General features: G+C 39.2%; 2 protein-coding genes across 2 annotated transcripts; one reads left to right on the plus strand and one right to left on the minus strand.

Moving 5' to 3' along the window:
* Positions 1-61: 61 nt before the first annotated feature.
* Positions 62-12,689, plus strand: pde6b (phosphodiesterase 6B, cGMP-specific, rod, beta; the record flags this gene model as incomplete). The annotated part of the gene is made up of 22 exons (XM_083670786.1): positions 62-472; positions 1,857-2,009; positions 2,349-2,438; positions 2,885-3,025; positions 3,425-3,499; positions 3,886-3,950; positions 4,075-4,141; positions 4,303-4,350; positions 4,468-4,617; positions 5,933-6,076; positions 6,207-6,272; positions 6,554-6,700; positions 7,011-7,118; positions 7,558-7,667; positions 8,209-8,296; positions 9,640-9,740; positions 10,456-10,563; positions 10,707-10,770; positions 11,801-11,875; positions 12,023-12,106; positions 12,360-12,528; positions 12,631-12,689. The coding sequence occupies 22 exons, from the start codon at positions 62-64 to the stop codon at positions 12,687-12,689; spliced, it is 2,523 nt and encodes an 840-aa protein (XP_083526912.1).
* A 3,888-nt stretch (positions 12,690-16,577) lies between these two features.
* atp5mea (ATP synthase membrane subunit ea) lies at positions 16,578-18,373 on the minus strand. Its single transcript, XM_083670538.1, has 4 exons — positions 18,272-18,373; positions 17,444-17,498; positions 17,247-17,345; positions 16,578-16,672 (listed from the first exon to the last, which is right to left on the minus strand). Exons 1-4 carry the CDS (start codon positions 18,305-18,307, stop codon positions 16,647-16,649), a joined length of 216 nt encoding a protein of 71 aa, XP_083526664.1. The 5' UTR covers positions 18,308-18,373; the 3' UTR covers positions 16,578-16,646.
* Between the last annotated feature and the right edge of the window lie 22 nt (positions 18,374-18,395).

Raw genomic sequence — 18,395 nt, forward strand, 5'->3', positions numbered from 1 at the left:
AATCTCTTAGAGATCTTGGATTTGAGTGCTAGGACTGGGTTAGAAGCATTCCTAAGTAAAGATGGGTGCGAAGAAGGAAGATGTTGAGAAGTTCCTTGACGGGAACCCGGCTTTCGCCCAGGGCTACTTCACTAAGAAGTTGTTCCATGAGCTGAGCCAGGTAGAGGAGTGCCAGATCCTGTTCGAACTAATCAAAGAGATGCAGGAGAACGTCAACATGGAGAAAGTTGTGTTCAGGGTCCTGCAAAGGATCAGCGCCCTGATCCATGCCGACCGCTGCAGCCTCTTCATGTACCGGCAGAGGAACGGCATCGCAGAGCTAGCCACGCGTCTCTTCAATGTCAACGCCGAGTCGGAGATGGATGACTGCGTGGTGCAGCCTGACTCAGAGATCGTCTACCCGCTGGACATGGGGGTGGTGGGACACGTAGCTCAGAACAAGAAAACTATCAACCTGAAAGATGTTGCGGAGGTAAGGCTGGCTTGGGAAAGTGTCACATAAGCAATGAAAGGGACAGTACTTACATTATCACACATCTTCTCGCAAACTAACACAGGTAATGAAGTTATTGTACACTTATTACATATTATATAGTTTTAAAGGCTCACAAATCATACTTAAAACATGTTATTGACTAATCCCTCTCTTATATTTGCTGCTATATGTGGAAAATAGCACACATAAAAATATAACATCAAACTTGCATCTGAAACGAATGGTTTAGAAATGCATTGCGGTTACCTGATTGGAGCTGATGTCACCTCATACTTCATTCATTAAAACTTCTCTGATTTGTTCAAGACTTGGTCAGATTTACTAGGTAAGGTAGTTTGCTAACTATCTACATACATTTAGATGTAGGGTTACTTGCTAGTTTCTTTAAATTAGCTAGCTAGCTAACTTCACCAACATCAGCTATCAAACAAGGCCCTGCCCCCAGATTCCTAGCATTATAGCCAGAGGAAAAATAGGTGCACACAAAAGCTGCTATTCAAAATACTAAAGGGATGAAAAAAAATAAAGAAAATATATCACTCATATTTACATTTCTTATGGATATATTTGTGGGGGCAAATTAAAGCAGTGCACAGATCCTTTAAACTGTTTTTTTTATTTTTTATGTTAGAAAGAAAGTATCACATAGTAAGATACATATGTTTCTCTTCGCCTTAATTTTTTATTAGGAAGCTGCTACAGGTTTATTTGGATACGATGCAAATCCTCTTGAGAGACATAATCCATTTATTTCTATATCCCATCACCCCCTGCTCTATCTGGGATTATGGAAGCTGTAGCATTTAGTCAGCGGTCAACAAGAATCTAAAACTGATCCAAATTATTTACATTTTTAAACAACCTTAGGTTCATGTTTACATGTAATGATGAAGTGCATAAAGATGAAGTGTAAGCTGTTGAGTTACTGAATATGTCCCCGTTTTATTAGAATTAATTGAAACAGTACCATAGTCTTTATTTTAAAACAAAATTAGGGTAGAAAACATCAACATGTTCATGGGTATCAACCATACTGATCACCACAATGTATTTTCCAATCAACCGTACAAACTCCAAATGCATAAACTCCAACAACTGCTTATTCATCTATTAGTATTTCTGTGTTTCTCTTTGCCTTTATTTTTTTCTTTCCATAGCCCTTGCAAATTAACTGTAGAGAGATGCTATTTGTGTCTATCTTTATCTAAAATGTCAAATGACATTGAAACAGGTAAATCTACATCCTAAATGAATAGAACTCAGTCACAACCATGAAATAGATTGAAGACCTTTCTTAATGCATCCATGAGCATGATCTACTGTATGGTGTCATCGATGTCATGTGTTTCCTGTCATTCAGAGCCCTCACTTCAGCTCTTTCGTCGACGAACTGACCGAGTACACAACCAAGAGCATTCTTGCCACGGCCATCATGAATGGCAAGGATGTGGTGGGGGTGATCATGGCGATTAACAAGAAGACGGGCCCGCACTTCACTCCCGAGGATGAGGATGTGAGTATTGACGAAGGCTCTTGAACGTCATCCAGAACGTCACCAGGGTGCTAGGCTTATAGTAAACTCTGAGGAGGAAATCCCCCCCCCTTCCATGTATGTAAAAAGTTTATTTTCGTATATATTTTCCTATATTTTCTTTTTTCAAGGACACTGAGGATATGTAAAAAAAGAAAAAAAAAAAGAAAAGAAAAAAAATTAAAAGGATGGACAGACTCACGCCTATGAGTGTATTCACATCCACGCAATGCATTGTCCTCTTTCTTCTTCTCTCTCTACAACGTCTGAATGATTAGCAATTCCATGTATACATATTATTATTATTTTTTTTTCTCCCAGCTTTTTCAAAAGTATCTAAAAATTGCTACTTTGAACCTGAAGATTTACCAGCTGAACTACCTACACAACTGTGAGACACGTAAAGGACAGGTGAGTTTGCTGTATGCGCTGATATTCACAGTATTACTTACTTTTTAACTCATTTCACCCTTTCCACTCCTAGGGGATTAGACTGCCTTTTAATATTCTTTGTATTTTTTTGTTGGTCATCTTTGTATTTTTAGGAGGGTAAAAATAAATATTGAGTAAAACCAGTGGAAATTGTACAATACCTAATTATTGGGTAACACATTCAACAAGACATGTATGCAGCCTAAATGTCTTCATAATATATCCTAATATGTTAGCGTATGTCTATCTATAACACTTTTTTTCAACTGATGGAAAATATCTGAATAGTTCAGGATCATTATGAGATATGAGATCATTATGAGTCTTAAAAGGCGCTATAAATCCATTATACACAACGATATGATCACAGTTATGCTTAAGTGTTACAAATGATTGTTCGTGGCTGTTGTTTCTCTGTTCACCAGGTCCTGTTGTGGTCGGCCAACAAGGTGTTTGAGGAGCTGACAGACATTGAGAGACAGTTCCACAAGGCCCTGTACACAGTGCGGGCGTACCTGAACTGTGACAGGTACTCTGTGGGCCTACTGGACATGACCAAGGAAAAGGTCGGTGAAGCTCTGTATGTGGACATAACGCTTTATGTTACAGTCCCCAATACTTTTCAGGCGTTTACATTGAAATGATATGTTAATATGGCAATGGGTGCTGTCTCTTGGTGAATAAATCAAATATTTACCCAATACAGGGTACTTGGACTAGCCCTCCAACTAATGGGTTAAATCCTCTGCCTAAAAGGTCTTACCCTACTAGGATTCAAGAAGATAACAATAGGCTAGTGTTGAACAGACTCACCCTGCTATCAACCGTCTACTTCCCACAGTTTTCCCTGCTACCGCCAGACTTTCGACAGTGCATGTGCGAGTGCGTGTGCATGTGTGCGCATGTGTGTGTTACTGTTATGTGTGTGACTCCAACTCTTTGTACTTGCCATTTCCGCCACACAGGAGTTCTTTGACATCTGGCCAGTGTTGATGGGAGAGCAGCCTGCCTACGCGGGTCCCGTTACCCCAGATGGGAGGGTAAGAGTTCAGATTTACTGATCTATTTCCCATGTACACATTTTTATCTATGTCTCTTTCCCATGCCACGATGAGTCCAAGTTTCATGCCACCTGTTTTGTAGATCAGCTATATGCCTCAATTCCATATCAATGGAAAAGATAGGCCCCATATCATTTAGCTTGAGGCCTATAGCTGGATCTACACAACCAATGGCATGGAATGTAAACAACATCTTTACATCAGAGTACTTTTGAGGTCTGAAAACAACATGTATAGTACACCTCTGTGCTCAATATAGTTATAACCTTTGTAGTAATGTTAACATGTAGCAACTAAGCTTATAACAGACCTTTTGTTTCTGATTTACTTACTCTAATTTGTGCTTTGTCATTTTCCAACTCTAGGAAGTCATATTCTACAAACTCATTGATTATATTTTGCATGGAAAAGAAGACATCAAAGTTATTGCGTATGTTTTTTCTGTCTTTCTTTCTTAGAACAGTAGTTTGTAAATTAAGTAATGAATATATATAATAACAACATGAAAAAAAGCTTATATGGAGGTGATAATCGGCTTGTTATCTTGTCAACAGGACTCCCACACCAGACCATTGGTGCTTGGCTAGTGGACTGCCCACATATGTGGCTGAAACAGGTTTGGTAAGTTTCCTCTTCTTCACTGAAAAGTCATTTGCAGGTTTTGTTTTTGAATCCCCTTCTTTTTAAAAACTGACTTAAGGAAATTGTGAAACATTTCTCAATGTTCAAATTACTTAGATTTTTCCTATTTTAATGCAGTACTGTTTATTATGCATATCTAGATTTGCAACCTCATGAATGCACCAGCGGAGGAGATGTTCAAGTTTCAGGTAAAATATTGGACAGATTTACTTCTGCAAAGTGTTTTAACTTACATACTATATCCTGTGTACAATTTTCTTGTTGTAAATTCAAGTGATGTGATGTTTCTTTCCCCCATAATGCAGTCTGAGCCCTTGGATGCTAGTGGTTGGACAATAAAGAATGTGCTGTGCATGCCAATCGTCAACAAGAAGGAAGAGATTGTGGGCGTGGCTACATTCTACAACAGGAAGGATGGGAAGCCTTTTGATGAGCAGGACGAACAGCTCATGGAGGTACAGTAAGCACTCCAGTGTCTCTTTTACCCCACATCTCTATAGACATCTATCTCTTTAACTGAATATCTTTACTTACAGTCTCTCCCTAACTTCATATCTCTAGAGCCGATATCCTTATAAAGACACCTGTCTCCTTAACCCTATATCTCTGAATATAGACATGCCTCTTTAAAGGGGCAATCTGGGATTGGTACATCCATTTTTGGACTTTTAAATTAATTAATTGATTCTTGAAACAAAATCTCATAAATGCCTCATGAGCTTAGTTCAACCACATCGGAACTCACAATATAAGCTTGTTTTACTACATTGTTTGTAAATAATGTTATTGTGAGCAAACACAGTATAGCTTCATAACATAGTTAAAACTAGCATTTTGAACTCATGGATGGTCTGTCCTTGAATCCATAGCTCTGTCTATGAATTTGAGAGTGGTTACATTTCTTCAGTCCCATCCTTCAGCTGTTTACCAAAAAAAGTGGCGCGGTGATTGCTTTCTTGCTGTTTGAGTCCTATATTGTCCCTTTAACATATTTCTGCATACCTCTCATAAACCCCATATATCTGCATATTGACATCTGTCTCCCTAAACCTGTTTCTCTACATAGACATACCGTATACTGTAGACACCTGTCTCTCTACATATACTGTAAACCTATTTCATTCTAACCCAAAATCTCGGCATATGGTAGATATACCGTTCTCTACTATTTTGACCCTTACATTTGGTTTTAGAAAGATATATCTATGTTGTTGATCGATTCAGATAAAAATATATTTGGGATTTCTCAAAAGCCTTTTTTGGGCTTTTTAAAGTAGCTACCCGTTTTCTACCAAAATATCGCTGAGTTGAGCTGGCGCGTCTGCTGGACATAGCATCACATAAAAACAATCTACATGAGCGATATAAATAAAAATGGAGTTGATTAATACACAGATGAACACTGATTTCCTTGAAAATCTATATATACTGCACAAAATCATTGAGCTTCTAAGAGCCACAGCATTTCATTTGATGTTAAAGGTGGAGTCAACATATTGACATCATTACACACAGTAGGGACTAAGTGCTGACAGACAGAAATCAATAAAATAATTAAAATATACTCTCATTGGCTCTTCCCAATTTGTGTCTTCCCTTGAGGTACGCCCAAATTGGTCAATAAGGGCACTATTGGTGTATTTGTTTTCTGTTATTGTAGGTGCCTGTCAGCAGGAAGTAACCCCATTGTTTATGATGATGTCATATTGCTGAGTTTACCTTTGATTATTAACTTTTAACCTATAATGAATTTTACTACTGTCTCTCCAGGCTCTGACCAATTTCCTTGGCTGGTCACACCTCAACACAGACACCTACGATAAGATGAATAGGATGGAGAACCGCAAAGACATTGCTCAGGACATGGTGATGTACCACATCAAGTGCCGTGATGACGAAATCCAGGACATTCTGGTGAATACTGACATGTTGTTCGGACGTGGTCTTAATAATACACACCATAGACTTTACTTATCCTCCTCTCTCTACGCACACGATAGATTATTTTGTTGTTTTACAATAATTGTTGTTTTGTTGATCCTAGAAAACCAGGGAGTATTATGACCGGGAACCGAGAGACTGTGAAGAAGACGAACTCCTGCAGATTCTGGTATAACCCTCTTGCCTTTGTAGAATAATATTTTTTTTGGTTGGTTTGAACAGAAAATACCATTCTGAAATAGTGAAACAAATTTTATAAATGGCATTATAGCACCCTGTTATCTGGCATAAGCAGTATGCAATAGCATATCATATATGTGGTCATGTAGCCTGTGTTATACCAGCAGTGGGTGTGGGTGCAAAAAAAAAAGCTGACCCCGGACGAACTGCACTTTTGTTTACCATACATTTTGTTTACCATCACAAACATTAATCTGCATAATCTGACAGAAAAAAGAACTACCAGGCCCCAAGAAGTTTGAGATCTACGAGTTCCGGTTCGCCGACTCTGACTGCACAGAGCTGGAGCTGGTGATGTGTGGCATCCAGATGTACTACGAAGTCGGGGTGGTGAAGAAGTTCCAAGTTCCACAAGAGGTAATGTTTCACCAACCAGTTTTACTGTGGGCTGGAACAAGTTTCACAGTGTCTTCTTAAAGGCACGTTACAGTCAGCCGTGCTTCAAAAAAGAGTTGTAGTGCGTCTAAATTCACTACCTGTTCTTATATCTCATCTTCACAGATGATAACACCAAGAGTGTCTGACTCATTTGTCCATGTGATTAATTTCTCTATAGCTTTTACGTCCTCCAGTATATGGCACCCTAACTCTCTGTGCTGTAGCTCATTGGTGCCCCACCTCCAACCCACATGAAATGCCTCCTGACTGTCCTTATTTCTTTCAACAGGTCTTGGTGCGCTTCATGTACTCAGTCAGCAAAGGCTACAGGAGAATCACCTACCATAACTGGCGCCACGGTTTCAACGTCGGCCAGACAATGTTCACACTGTTAACGGTATGAATCCTGGAAACATTTATTATCAATATTGATCTAGCCTGATTCCAGAGAATCTTTTATTTGCCCCTACATTACCATCATCTTGTTTGGTTTCACAGATCCTAGAAGGCTTCACTTTTCACTTGCCAAACAAACAAATGCAAGGCATATTTAAAAGAGATATCAGTAACACGTTACTTAAAGCCAACTGTAATAATGCATTATTTCTTGTTGTAAGCATGTGTAAGCCTTTATTAAGGTCATACTATAATAATTGTGTAAACTCTGGACAGTAAACAATACTGTCTAACTCTGGACATTAGATAATAACACATTCTCCTCAAAAGAGGCCTATGGCAAGCCTTATATGCTTGCCATAATGCATCATAATGCTTTACACAAGTGTTACACGTATTTCTAATAATTGTAGTAAAACTGTGGTGTTTTGCGGTGTCAGACAGGGAAGCTGAAGCGCTACTACACTGATCTGGAGGTGATGGCCATGCTCACTGCTGGTTTCCTCCATGATATTGACCACAGGGGGACCAACAACCTGTACCAGGTCAAGTGAGTATACCTGGGACATTATTTATTATTATTATTATTATTATTATTATTATTATTATTATTATCGTCATTAATCGTTATCCCAATTCCTCATCTCTCTTGGAGTTGATATAGTCAGTGCTTCTGGGAGGGGAAAGTATTTGTTTCCTTTCAAATACTTTACATGTGCTTGATTTAGCTTGCTCTGCCTGATTGAACAGATCGAATATAGTCACAAAACTGCAAACCATGCCCACATGCCGAACCAGGGAAGCAAAACAAGCACATCTTATGTATTTGAAAGAAAATAAATACTATTTCAACCTATGTTGCCAATCAATTTTTTGGACACTTTGGGACAGTGCGATTGTCTCTATCTGGTTTTAAATGAGGCCATAGACTTGGAAGCATTGTGATCAGTGGTATTTTATGTGCAGCTAATGAACTCTCTCTATAGTGTTGGGTCTGGTATCTCTATGTGAACTCTCTGTACAATGCTGGGTCTGGTATCTCTAAGTGAACTCTCTGTATAGTGTTGGGTCTGTTTTTTCCCCATGAACAGATCTGCCAACCCTCTAGCCAAGCTTCACGGTTCATCCATTCTTGAGAGGCATCATCTTGAGACTGGCAAGTTCCTGCTGGCAGATGAGGTAGGTTTCTTGATCTCCAAGATCTCTGGAAAATGGACCTGCAATCATGCGAGTACACATCACATACATATACATACTGTATATATACAGTTGTGGTCAGAAGTTTACATACACTTGTAAAGAACATGTATGTCATGGCAGTCTTGAGTTTCCAATCATTTCTACAACTCATATTTTTCTGTGATGGATTGATTGGAGCACATACTTCTTTGTCACAAAAAACATTCATGAAGTTTGGTTCTTTTATGAATTTATTATGGGTCTTCTGAAAATGTGACAAAATCTGCTGGGTCAAAAATATACATACAGCACCTTGAATTATCAATTTTGGTGATGTAGAAAGTTGTGTCAATCAAATTTGCTTTGTGGCATGGCCTCTTAACTTCTTATGAGTGATTATGATTGACTACAGCTGGTGACTTATTTCAGCCCAACTCATTACACTCAGCCAAAAACGCTACAATGGGAAAGTCTCAGCACGGATCTGAAAAAACGCATCAGTCACTTGGAGCCATTTCAAAGCAGCTACAGGTCGCAAGAGAAAGTGAGGCCTTTCACCCCAAGAACACCATACCTACCGTCAAGCATGGTGGTGGTAGTATTATGCTCTGGGCCTGTTTTGCTGGCAGTGGAATTGGTGCTTTACAGAAAGTAAATGGAATAATGAAGAAGGAGGATTACCTCCAAATTACCTCCAGGAAAACCTAAAATTATCAGCCAGAAGGTTGGGTCTTGGACGTAGTTGGGTGTTACAACAGGACAATGACCCCAAACACACATCAAACGTGGTAAAGGAATGGCTAAATCAGGCTAGAATTAAGGTCTTAGAATGGCCTTCACAAAGTCCTGACTTAAACCCCATCGAGAACATGTGGAGAGTGCTGAAGAAACAAGTCCATGTCAGAAAGCCAATGAATTTAGTTGAACTGCACCGATTCTGTCAAGAGGAGTGGTCAAAGATTCAACCAGAAGCTTGCTAGAAGCTTGTGGATGGCTACCAAAAGCGTCTAATTGAGGTGAAAATGGCCAAGGGACATTTAACCAAATATTAGCATTGCTGTATGTATATTTTTGACCCAGCAGATTTTGTCACATTTTCAGAAGACCCATAATAAATTCATAAAAGAACCAAACTTCATGAATGTTTTTTGTGACAAAGAAGTATGCGCTCCAATCAATCCATCACAGAAAAATAAGAGTTGTAGAAATGATTGGAAACTCAAGACTGCCATGACATACATGTTCTTTACAAGTGTATGTACTCTTTGGATTTGGAGCTAAAACTCTGTCTGTTCTCTGTGCGTCCATGCTAATCACTTTTGAATGCCCCCATCCATCTCCAGACGTTGAATATCTACCAGAACCTGAACCGCAGGCAGATGGAGCATGTCATCCACCTCACGGACATTGCCATCATAGCTACAGACCTGGCTCTTTACTTCAAGTTAGTTCTGATTATAATTGATATGATTAACAATAGCCATAGTTACAACACTGAATTAACATCTAGTTACATACATGCATTATTATCCTATGTTAATACCAGGTGTAATGTTTTATGCTGTATTATAGGTAAATGATGGATTGTGTCATTGTCATTACTGAGATGAATACATGAATCATTTGTAATGCAGAATTAAAGATAAACAGAAAAACATTTGAACACCTTTTCAGATGTTTTGCAAATAGTGTCAAAATGGTTGTTTTATATTCAAACACTTCCTTTGAACAGTGTAGTGACTGCTGAAAGTAAAAGTGGACACTGATAGTGTAGCTTAGTGTATAGTGTATTCATGCATGTGTAGTGTATTACTTCAGCAGATGTTGAGTACTTATGTCCATCATTTCCACCTGCGAATTTGATACCCATTATTTTCTTTTAAATCGATACTAAACTCTAAAATCTTTGATCATTGAACCGTTGATACTGTCCTAAAATAAGCTTCAGATATGCTAATGACAAGCATATATTTACTTCTTGGAAAAGTGAGATGCGTTTTGTACATCTCACTTTTCCAGGAAGTAAATATAAGCTTGTCATCAGGATGGCTTGTATGCACAAAATGTTATTGTAGGACCATACTTATGGTGGACAGATAAGAAATATACAAAACTCACCCAGTTTACTGTACTGTTTTTACTTTCTACAATACCATCAGAAAGCGAACAATGTTCCAGAAGATCGTTGACCTATCAGAGACCTATGAAGATGAGAAGAAGTGGGTGGACTTCATGTCTCTGGAGACGACAAGAAAAGAGATTGTGATGTAAGTCAATGACACAACTTGTTGACGGGAGTGGGTGGGGTGTAGTGGTAACATGCACAGGTAGGAAATTCTGAATGAAAGAAAATGCAATATGATTTCATAACTGGAAATTACTTTGAATCTTCTCTTATCATCTTCGCCAGGGCCATGATGATGACAGCATGTGACCTGTCCGCCATCACCAAGCCATGGGAGGTACAGAGCAAGGTGAGTCCATCCCCTGATTGCAAACGTGGAAATGAACAGACATACACAAAGTAAAAGGTTTATCCATCTCTCTTCTCTACAAATAAGGAACAACAGAAAAAAAAACTTAAATCCAATAGAATAGTCTTTACTTTCAAAAAGGTTCGGTACACAGGTAGACAGTCAGTGGGTAGGCAGATAATCCAGGAAGGGGGTAGGGAAAGCAGGGTTTGGTACACAGGTAGGCAGTACAAAAAGGCAGGCAGGTAATCTGATAGTCAGAAACACACTCGGAGATCAAAAAGCAGGAATACTTATCACGAGGAAATGCTGGGACGTATGACACGAAGGTACAAAGGCGAACTAGCACAGAGACAGGGGAACACACAGACTAAATACACAGGGAAGGATGATGAGGAACAGATGAAGCCAATCACAGCGGGGTAGACAATCACACAGGCGGGAAACACACAAGGGCAGGTAGTGAAGTGTCTGAAACGAGAGACAAAGTGAGGAACACAATAATAAATAAACAGGAAACAATAAATGAATAACATGAAACAAAGACAAACATAAACGAAGAAACAGGACGAGACGTTACAGATGTATCACTCACTAAATACAAATGACCACTTTTAAACCTTTATTAAAGAGAAACTATAGCTAAAACTCGATTTATCTATAACTAAATCAAGTCAGTCTGAGAAGAGACCGTGATTGGCGGAGAGTTATGACGCCTCTCCTTTCCTAGACAAATTTGAAGGTTGTGCTTTGAATGGTACTGTACATCAAACCTCCAACAAACAAATCTTGTTCTCAGTTACATTTTTAGAAAATGCGTGTACAGCAGATTCTTAGAGTGTTAAAACAGGTCCTTTTAACTGGCAATAACCATTTAGCTATGGTAACCTTAGCTATACTTTATATAGCATGACATTTGCTGAAGGATTTGTGACGCATCATTGTAGGGCTTAATAAATCTTTAAGAGTGTTAATTTGTTTAAAGTGGGACCAACGTTGCACACTAACAAACTGTCATGTCTTCCTCCAGGTTGCTCTGTCTGTAGCAGCTGAGTTCTGGGAGCAGGGTGACTTGGAGAGAACGGTTCTTGAACAACAACCCATTGTGAGTGTGTGTGTGTGTGTGTGTGTGTGTGTGTGTGTGTGTGTGTGTGTGTGTGTATGTGTGTGTGTGTGTGTGCACCTGGATCCATTTCTTTATTCACATTTGCTGCATACATATGTGTACATCAAACATATTCCTTTCCCCTAGCCTATGATGGACAGGAACAAGGCGGGAGATCTACCAAAACTGCAGTGCGGTTTCATTGACTTTGTCTGCACTTTTGTCTACAAGGTACAGTATACTTACACACAGAATGTGTTGGATCTCTATAAGACTGGCAAAATCATCCAGATTCATAATTGTTGCAAAGCCCAAACTAAACCATAAACCAACTGAAACATTGACAGGGGGATGATCGCGGGATGGTGGCATGGATTGGTGTGCTGTGTTTCAATCAATGGCTTTGAATCATCCACATAGATATGAAAGACAGTCAGTAGGTTCCACTGAAACCTCTCTAATGGGTTTGTTTTTTCCCCCTCAGGAGTTCTCGCGCTTCCATCCTACCATCCAGCCGATGTTCGACGGCATTCTCAACAACAGGAGGGAGTGGAAGGCCAAGCAGGAAGAGTATGAGGCCAAGCAGAAGATCTTGGATGAGCAGAAGGCCGCCAAGGATGAGGCTGCTGGCGCCAAGAAAGGTCCTAGTTGTAGTATACATACTATCTGTACATCTGTACGTTTGTGTACGTGTAATTGAAATGAGTTAAAACAGTATGTCACATATCACATATTTTCTTATCGGTTTGATGTAGGTGGCGGCAGCAGCAACCCAAGTGGAGGGTCTGGATCTAAGACGTGCTCAGTGTGCTAGAGCCCTGGAGCCCTGTGGAGGTAGGTGACTCTGGGATATATCACAGCCACACTGTCTTACTGCCGGGGCAGGAGCCAAGAGCCCTGCCTCACCTCCTCAGACCTCAGACCACCTGCAGCAGGACAGCGCAAACCCCCGGACAGAGCACCAGCCAGCACCTTGGAGGAGAGTGAGAGGGACTATCAATGTGATCACATGCAGTCATGCGGCAGGGCCATTGGACCTGCTGGTTCCAGACCCCCCCCCCCCCCCCCCCTGAATACACTGCAGCACCCCCTTTCATCTGCCTTTCATCTGAAGGAGCAGTCATCAATGTATCTGTTTACAATCGTATTTGTTGCATTGGCAAATCCAAATTCTTGCAATTATTTCTAAACCAGAGTTACCCCATTTAATATATCGACAGGCCTTTGGAGGAATGCTGCATGTTCTGATGGCCAGTAGACGCGTGGAGTGTGTGCGTCTCAGTGGAGTTGTCTTTATAGGTACCACCTTGAACATTTATTTTTTCTTTTCTTATCTCAAATAGGTAACTGTTCATAACTATCATATCAATACAAAATATTGCATGCACAGGGCTGTTTCACATGGATATTTTGTGCTGATGTAATGTTTGTAATATGGATTTAGAATTCAAACACAGATTCAGTATAATTTGAATATAGGATCTACATAATATATGTAATCTGGTACAAAGCTGGGTACACTTATTCTGCGTCCAGTTGAACTTTTATTGATGTTCTGATTACAGTGACTTACATTGTTCTTCACACCTTCCAGTCAGTAAGCATTTACATGAGAGAATGTTTAACCTGATTGGACAATCAAAGGTAGATTATGCAATATTAGAGTCAGTATCCAAATACTGCATACAGTATGAAGTATGTCTTGTGCTTACACCCCATTAAAAGGGACTGACATGTCATGTACAACGTTTCTGCAGTAAGATAACTATGTTGTTGGAGAATGGGGTGTTGAGTTGTTTCATAGCAATCCAAGTAATCAGGGAAGGGATGCTGCTCAAAGTTATAGACCTACTGCAGTCAGGCAGTCGAAATAGATGCTGAGTGGATGAGTGTGTGTATGTGTAATATGTTGTACTGGGATATACAGGATAGGAGGAGTTGCATGTGTAATATACTGTAGCCTACTGAGATGGGAGAGAGAGAAGTTTCAGATGTTATATATCAGATGTTATGTGCTGAGATGGGAAAGGAATTTATATTTTCCTATGGTCCTGTCTATCAATCATAAGGCGCTAATGTAGCCTAGCATGCTTCATTATGAAAACCAATGACCTTCAATCGACTGTATACTGTACAATGAGTGTTCAAGTGTTCATTGTTTGACACATGATTTTAGAATCTTTTAATGAGATATATTTTGAAAATATGATTCAAATTGAAATATGTCTCACAATATAGTTATGGGTTAATATATTCCAAATATATTTATGAATTTCTATGATCTGGTCCACTGAGAAAGTGGTTGAAGTCCAATCGCTCGTAAAAAAGTTTGAAGCCAGAAGACCTGGGTCAAAACCGTGTTTGAATTTCTTCAAATACTTTGGGCATTTGCAATTATTGTTTACTATTCCATTGGCTCCATTGTGCCAGGCAAACTCTACCAAGCACAGCAAAGTATTTCAAACTATTTAACGCTTTTTGAACCCAGATCTGGAAGCCAGTGGCCTTGACTCTGTCCATCTAATGCTACACTACTGAGCCTAATCACTGGATCCATGGAATTTCCAAGTGTTCTGAACAAAGGAGAACATAGGCTAGAACAGCCCCTGAGACAATGGGGAAACTACTGTATGCTTTTCATAGATGTAATCAGTTGTAAATACTCTCCTCGTGTATATATCTAAATAATGCTGTATTATATTTTCAGATGATTAATAGATTATATTGATTCTGCTTCCTCTATGTATCAAATCTGACATAATGGCAAGATGGTAAATAGTATATACCCCTTATTAACAAGTTCATAATTTGAGCTTACATTTTCCAATGTCTGATTTCAATCTAATTTGATTCTGAACTAGCATTTCTTTCTTTTTTTTTAAACTCATGACTCAAAAACATCTTTCATATTGAACATGGCCAAAAGTCCTGTGGGGTATTTACCTTATTTACTTGTACTGCAATACAATTTATTTGTGGGGACAATTTGCTTTTCATTCCATCAATTGCTGTTGGAAGAAATATTTAAATGTAGATTTAAATGTACTTTATAACCAGGATTCTGAAGCTTGTCTCTGTATGTGCTCTGTATACAATGACCAAAATAAAGCAAATGTATTTTTATGGATGAGTTTTGTATAATTATATCTAGTTTGTTCTAGAGTTTTAGAATATAGAAAACATCATCTGTAAAAATGTACATTTTGTCAAGATGTACCTGGATATGGCTAGTGGCTGGGTTAAGTGTACAGGCTAGTCTCAGTCAATTTGGACAGAAACAACCAGCATGTGCAAAACTTTTACCCATCCTGGGAATGTACTATGCACTGCTCCAAAGTAATGCTTGCAGCTTTGTGACTCCATTGTCATCTCAGGGCTGTGTCCGTTTGGTGACTCATCTGATATAAATAAATAGATAAAGCCTCTTATCCAACACGAACAAACTCAGCACTTTCCACCCGTCTTTGGCCGCTGTGCATGTTTAGCTTCAAGACAGCAGACTGGATAGGGAAGGGTGTTGGCCTTAATTTGAAATATGAATAAACATCTTTCTTTCTGTTGCTTATTGTTTGCCAATTTCACTAGCCTAGTTCCAGATCGATATTCTTTAGCCATCTCCTGTGACGTTGACGTGACGATTGTTGTCACGCTACTACAATTTGTTCGGGATGACAATGGACAGAGTCAGCTAAAGCACATACAATACAGATCTGGATCCAGAGTAGAGAAGTGTTCACTCTGCACTTTCTCCTATTGGCCACTGACCTGAATCCTGGGATTGATGCTAAACCAGGCCTGGATTACACTCTAACCCTTCTTCCTGTCATCTCCAACTGAAGGGCAGGGAACACCTGAGACACAGAGCCATGTAGGCCTAATTCAATCAATTGCAGATGAGGGCAGATTCAGTCTCCCGACATCCCAGATCTCCACCCTTTTCCCTAAAGAGTGTACAGTACCTGTGCACTACCCAACATGGATTCAAAAGCATACAATTGGTTTCTATCACCTCTCTTACTTTGAAATCCATATAGGGGAGTGCTGTCCTGCAGCCATGGCCCTATCTGATAAAGAAGTGAAATGACACTTGTCCTTAAAACAATACAATCTGAGCAAACCTGCTTGTCTTCATCTGCAATTTATTTAACTGGAACCCTAATCTTCTCCCTTTACACCACTCAGACATATTCAGACAGAATATCAGAATATGAATGAGTCTCTGAAGTTAAATGAGTATTTTACTCATTGATAATGTCCCAAAATATAATTACTTTTTGCATACAAGCGATCGATATCCTAATGATAAGCTTATATTTACCTCCTAGAAAAGTGAGATGATGCATTTTGTATCTCAGTCTTTGAAATGGTTTTCCCAATTATATTAAGCAGTCTCATGTACAGACAGTTTAAAAAGTACATCTGGAAAACCTTTGGGTAAGAAAAATATGTTCTTATGGATATGCTATATACTTGAGGTTGTTATTGTTAATACCTCACACCATTGATCAATGTGGCCACCAGTGTTCTCTCACTTAGGACTCTCACACAGATCCTAACACAAACTAGCCGTTATTCTCCCCACCTACAGTGACTAATGAACTGTTATGGAAGTAGACAATTAAGAATGTAGAGAAAACCGTGAAGGAAACAGGTTTAGTAACTACTTAAACATTTACAAATAACACAGTTACTAATTCAACAATAGGCTACATGAAAATAATTCTGTTATTTTATTTGAGTTCAGAAATGACAGAGCGGATTCAGTGGAAGATCATTTCAGGATGGTGTCAGTACTGGCTGTGGAGAGAAAAAGAAAGAAAGAAAGAAAGGTTTCAGATTAGATATAAAAGACTCTTATCACTCTGCAGTCAATACCGATGATTGACCTGAATGGATCATTTAAACACGATCTTAGTCATATGTGGTATCATAGATATGTGGTATCATTAAGTTGTCTAACAGTTTTTTCCCCAATCGCTTTGCCACAAATTTCCAAAACTCTACCCAAAAATGCACATATTTCAAAACTCCGATCACATTTTCAATTCAATGACAAAAATGACTTTTTGACAATTAAATCACGGTCACATACGTTCACAAGGCAATAGGCACAGTACTTTGACTGCCTTGTAATAAGATATTTAACCATGATTTCATCCAACTGCCCTAAACTTGTAATTGGTGAACTATTTGGTGGAAATTCTACAGCACAAATACTGCTCAATACTAATATTGGTGAGTGATGTCAGCATATTACCAGTAAACATGACTAAAAAATGTATTTGAAAGGAACACTACACAGGATTAATTTGATCCAAATTCAATCTTCTGAGAAACTGTCCCCCTGCTGATATCGTGAGGGATTGTGTACCTTCTGCCAGCTGTTTAGCAATGCGTTCCTGTTCCTCACGGACTATCTTCTCTGCCTCCTCAACCCTCCTCTCTTCCTCACCGATTGGCTTCAGATAGTCTGGATGGGAATAACAAAATTGACAGTTAATTTCCCACACCACAGGAATACAAATATGCCTGGCTCATAATGTATTGAACTTGAATAGGATAATTTACCAAGTCTCTGTTTGCCATAGAACATGCCAACGAACAATGCTGACCATCTGGCCGTCTGAAATACACAAAGTGAAATGAATTTAATTGTCCTGCTCAATCTGAGGGTGAGGGGGTCGTTAACCATTATGTACTTCAATTGGGGAGCTAATTTACAAGGAAATGCATGGTTTAAGGCTTTGTGATTAAAATTAAATCAAGAGTGTAGGCCCAAAAGTGCTGGGCTAAAACAACAGTATGTATGTGTCCCAGGAATAGAATAGGAAACACTTATGAATCATGTCAGATATACAGAAGGCTGTAGGGTTTACTTTGGCTAACGACACACAGCTTGCTAGATGTCCCTAGCACGCTAACACTTGCTAGCGCAAGTAGTGGTGCGCACGGCAAAAGTCCAATGTTCTGACCTTGCAATACCCAATAGCCGGATTAGCCTATCAAAGGTAGCTAGCTAGCTAGCTTATTAAACAGTCTAGGTAGCTAGCAAATAATAAAGACATTCCCTTGGAATGTGCTAGATAGCTAATTACTAACGGTAGCGTGCCTGGTCACCGACATGTTTCAAGAAAGCGATCAATCACCTCTTACTACCTGACTAGATGACGTTAGTTATAACTGGGAGACTGAATCAGTCATTCAATGTCATCTTGATGGCAGCTAGCTAGCTAGCTAGCCATCTAACGTTAGCTACGATGTAGCTGTCTAGTTACTAGACGTCTGATTTCGCCAGGTCAAAATACGAGACTGAAGTACTTTATACATGCATGTAGATACAGGAAATAATTCTATAATACATGGTTGATTAAAAGAAATATAGTTAGCTACGTTTACCTTGATAAGTGGGGACACTGCGACAGGAGGAACCATGTTTGCTGTCAGATGAGGAAGAAGCTAGGGCGGAATGTAGATCACAGATAAAATCGAACAAGTTTTTGTTTCAGCCTGTCTGACTGTT

The sequence above is a fragment of the Argentina silus genome (genome assembly GCF_951799395.1).
Source record: "Argentina silus genome assembly, chromosome: 5".
Lineage (NCBI taxonomy): Eukaryota > Metazoa > Chordata > Actinopteri > Argentiniformes > Argentinidae > Argentina > Argentina silus.

Coding starts and splice junctions, on each gene's coding strand:
- atp5mea (XM_083670538.1), bottom strand. CDS start 18,307: ATGGTTCCTCCTGTCGCAGTGTCCCCACTTATCAAG. Junction 17,499..18,271: donor CAGTGTCCCCACTTATCAAG/GTAAACGTAGCT, acceptor TGTGTATTTCAG/ACGGCCAGATGGTCAGCATT. Junction 17,346..17,443: donor CTATGGCAAACAGAGACTTG/GTAAATTATCCT, acceptor ATTCCCATCCAG/ACTATCTGAAGCCAATCGGT.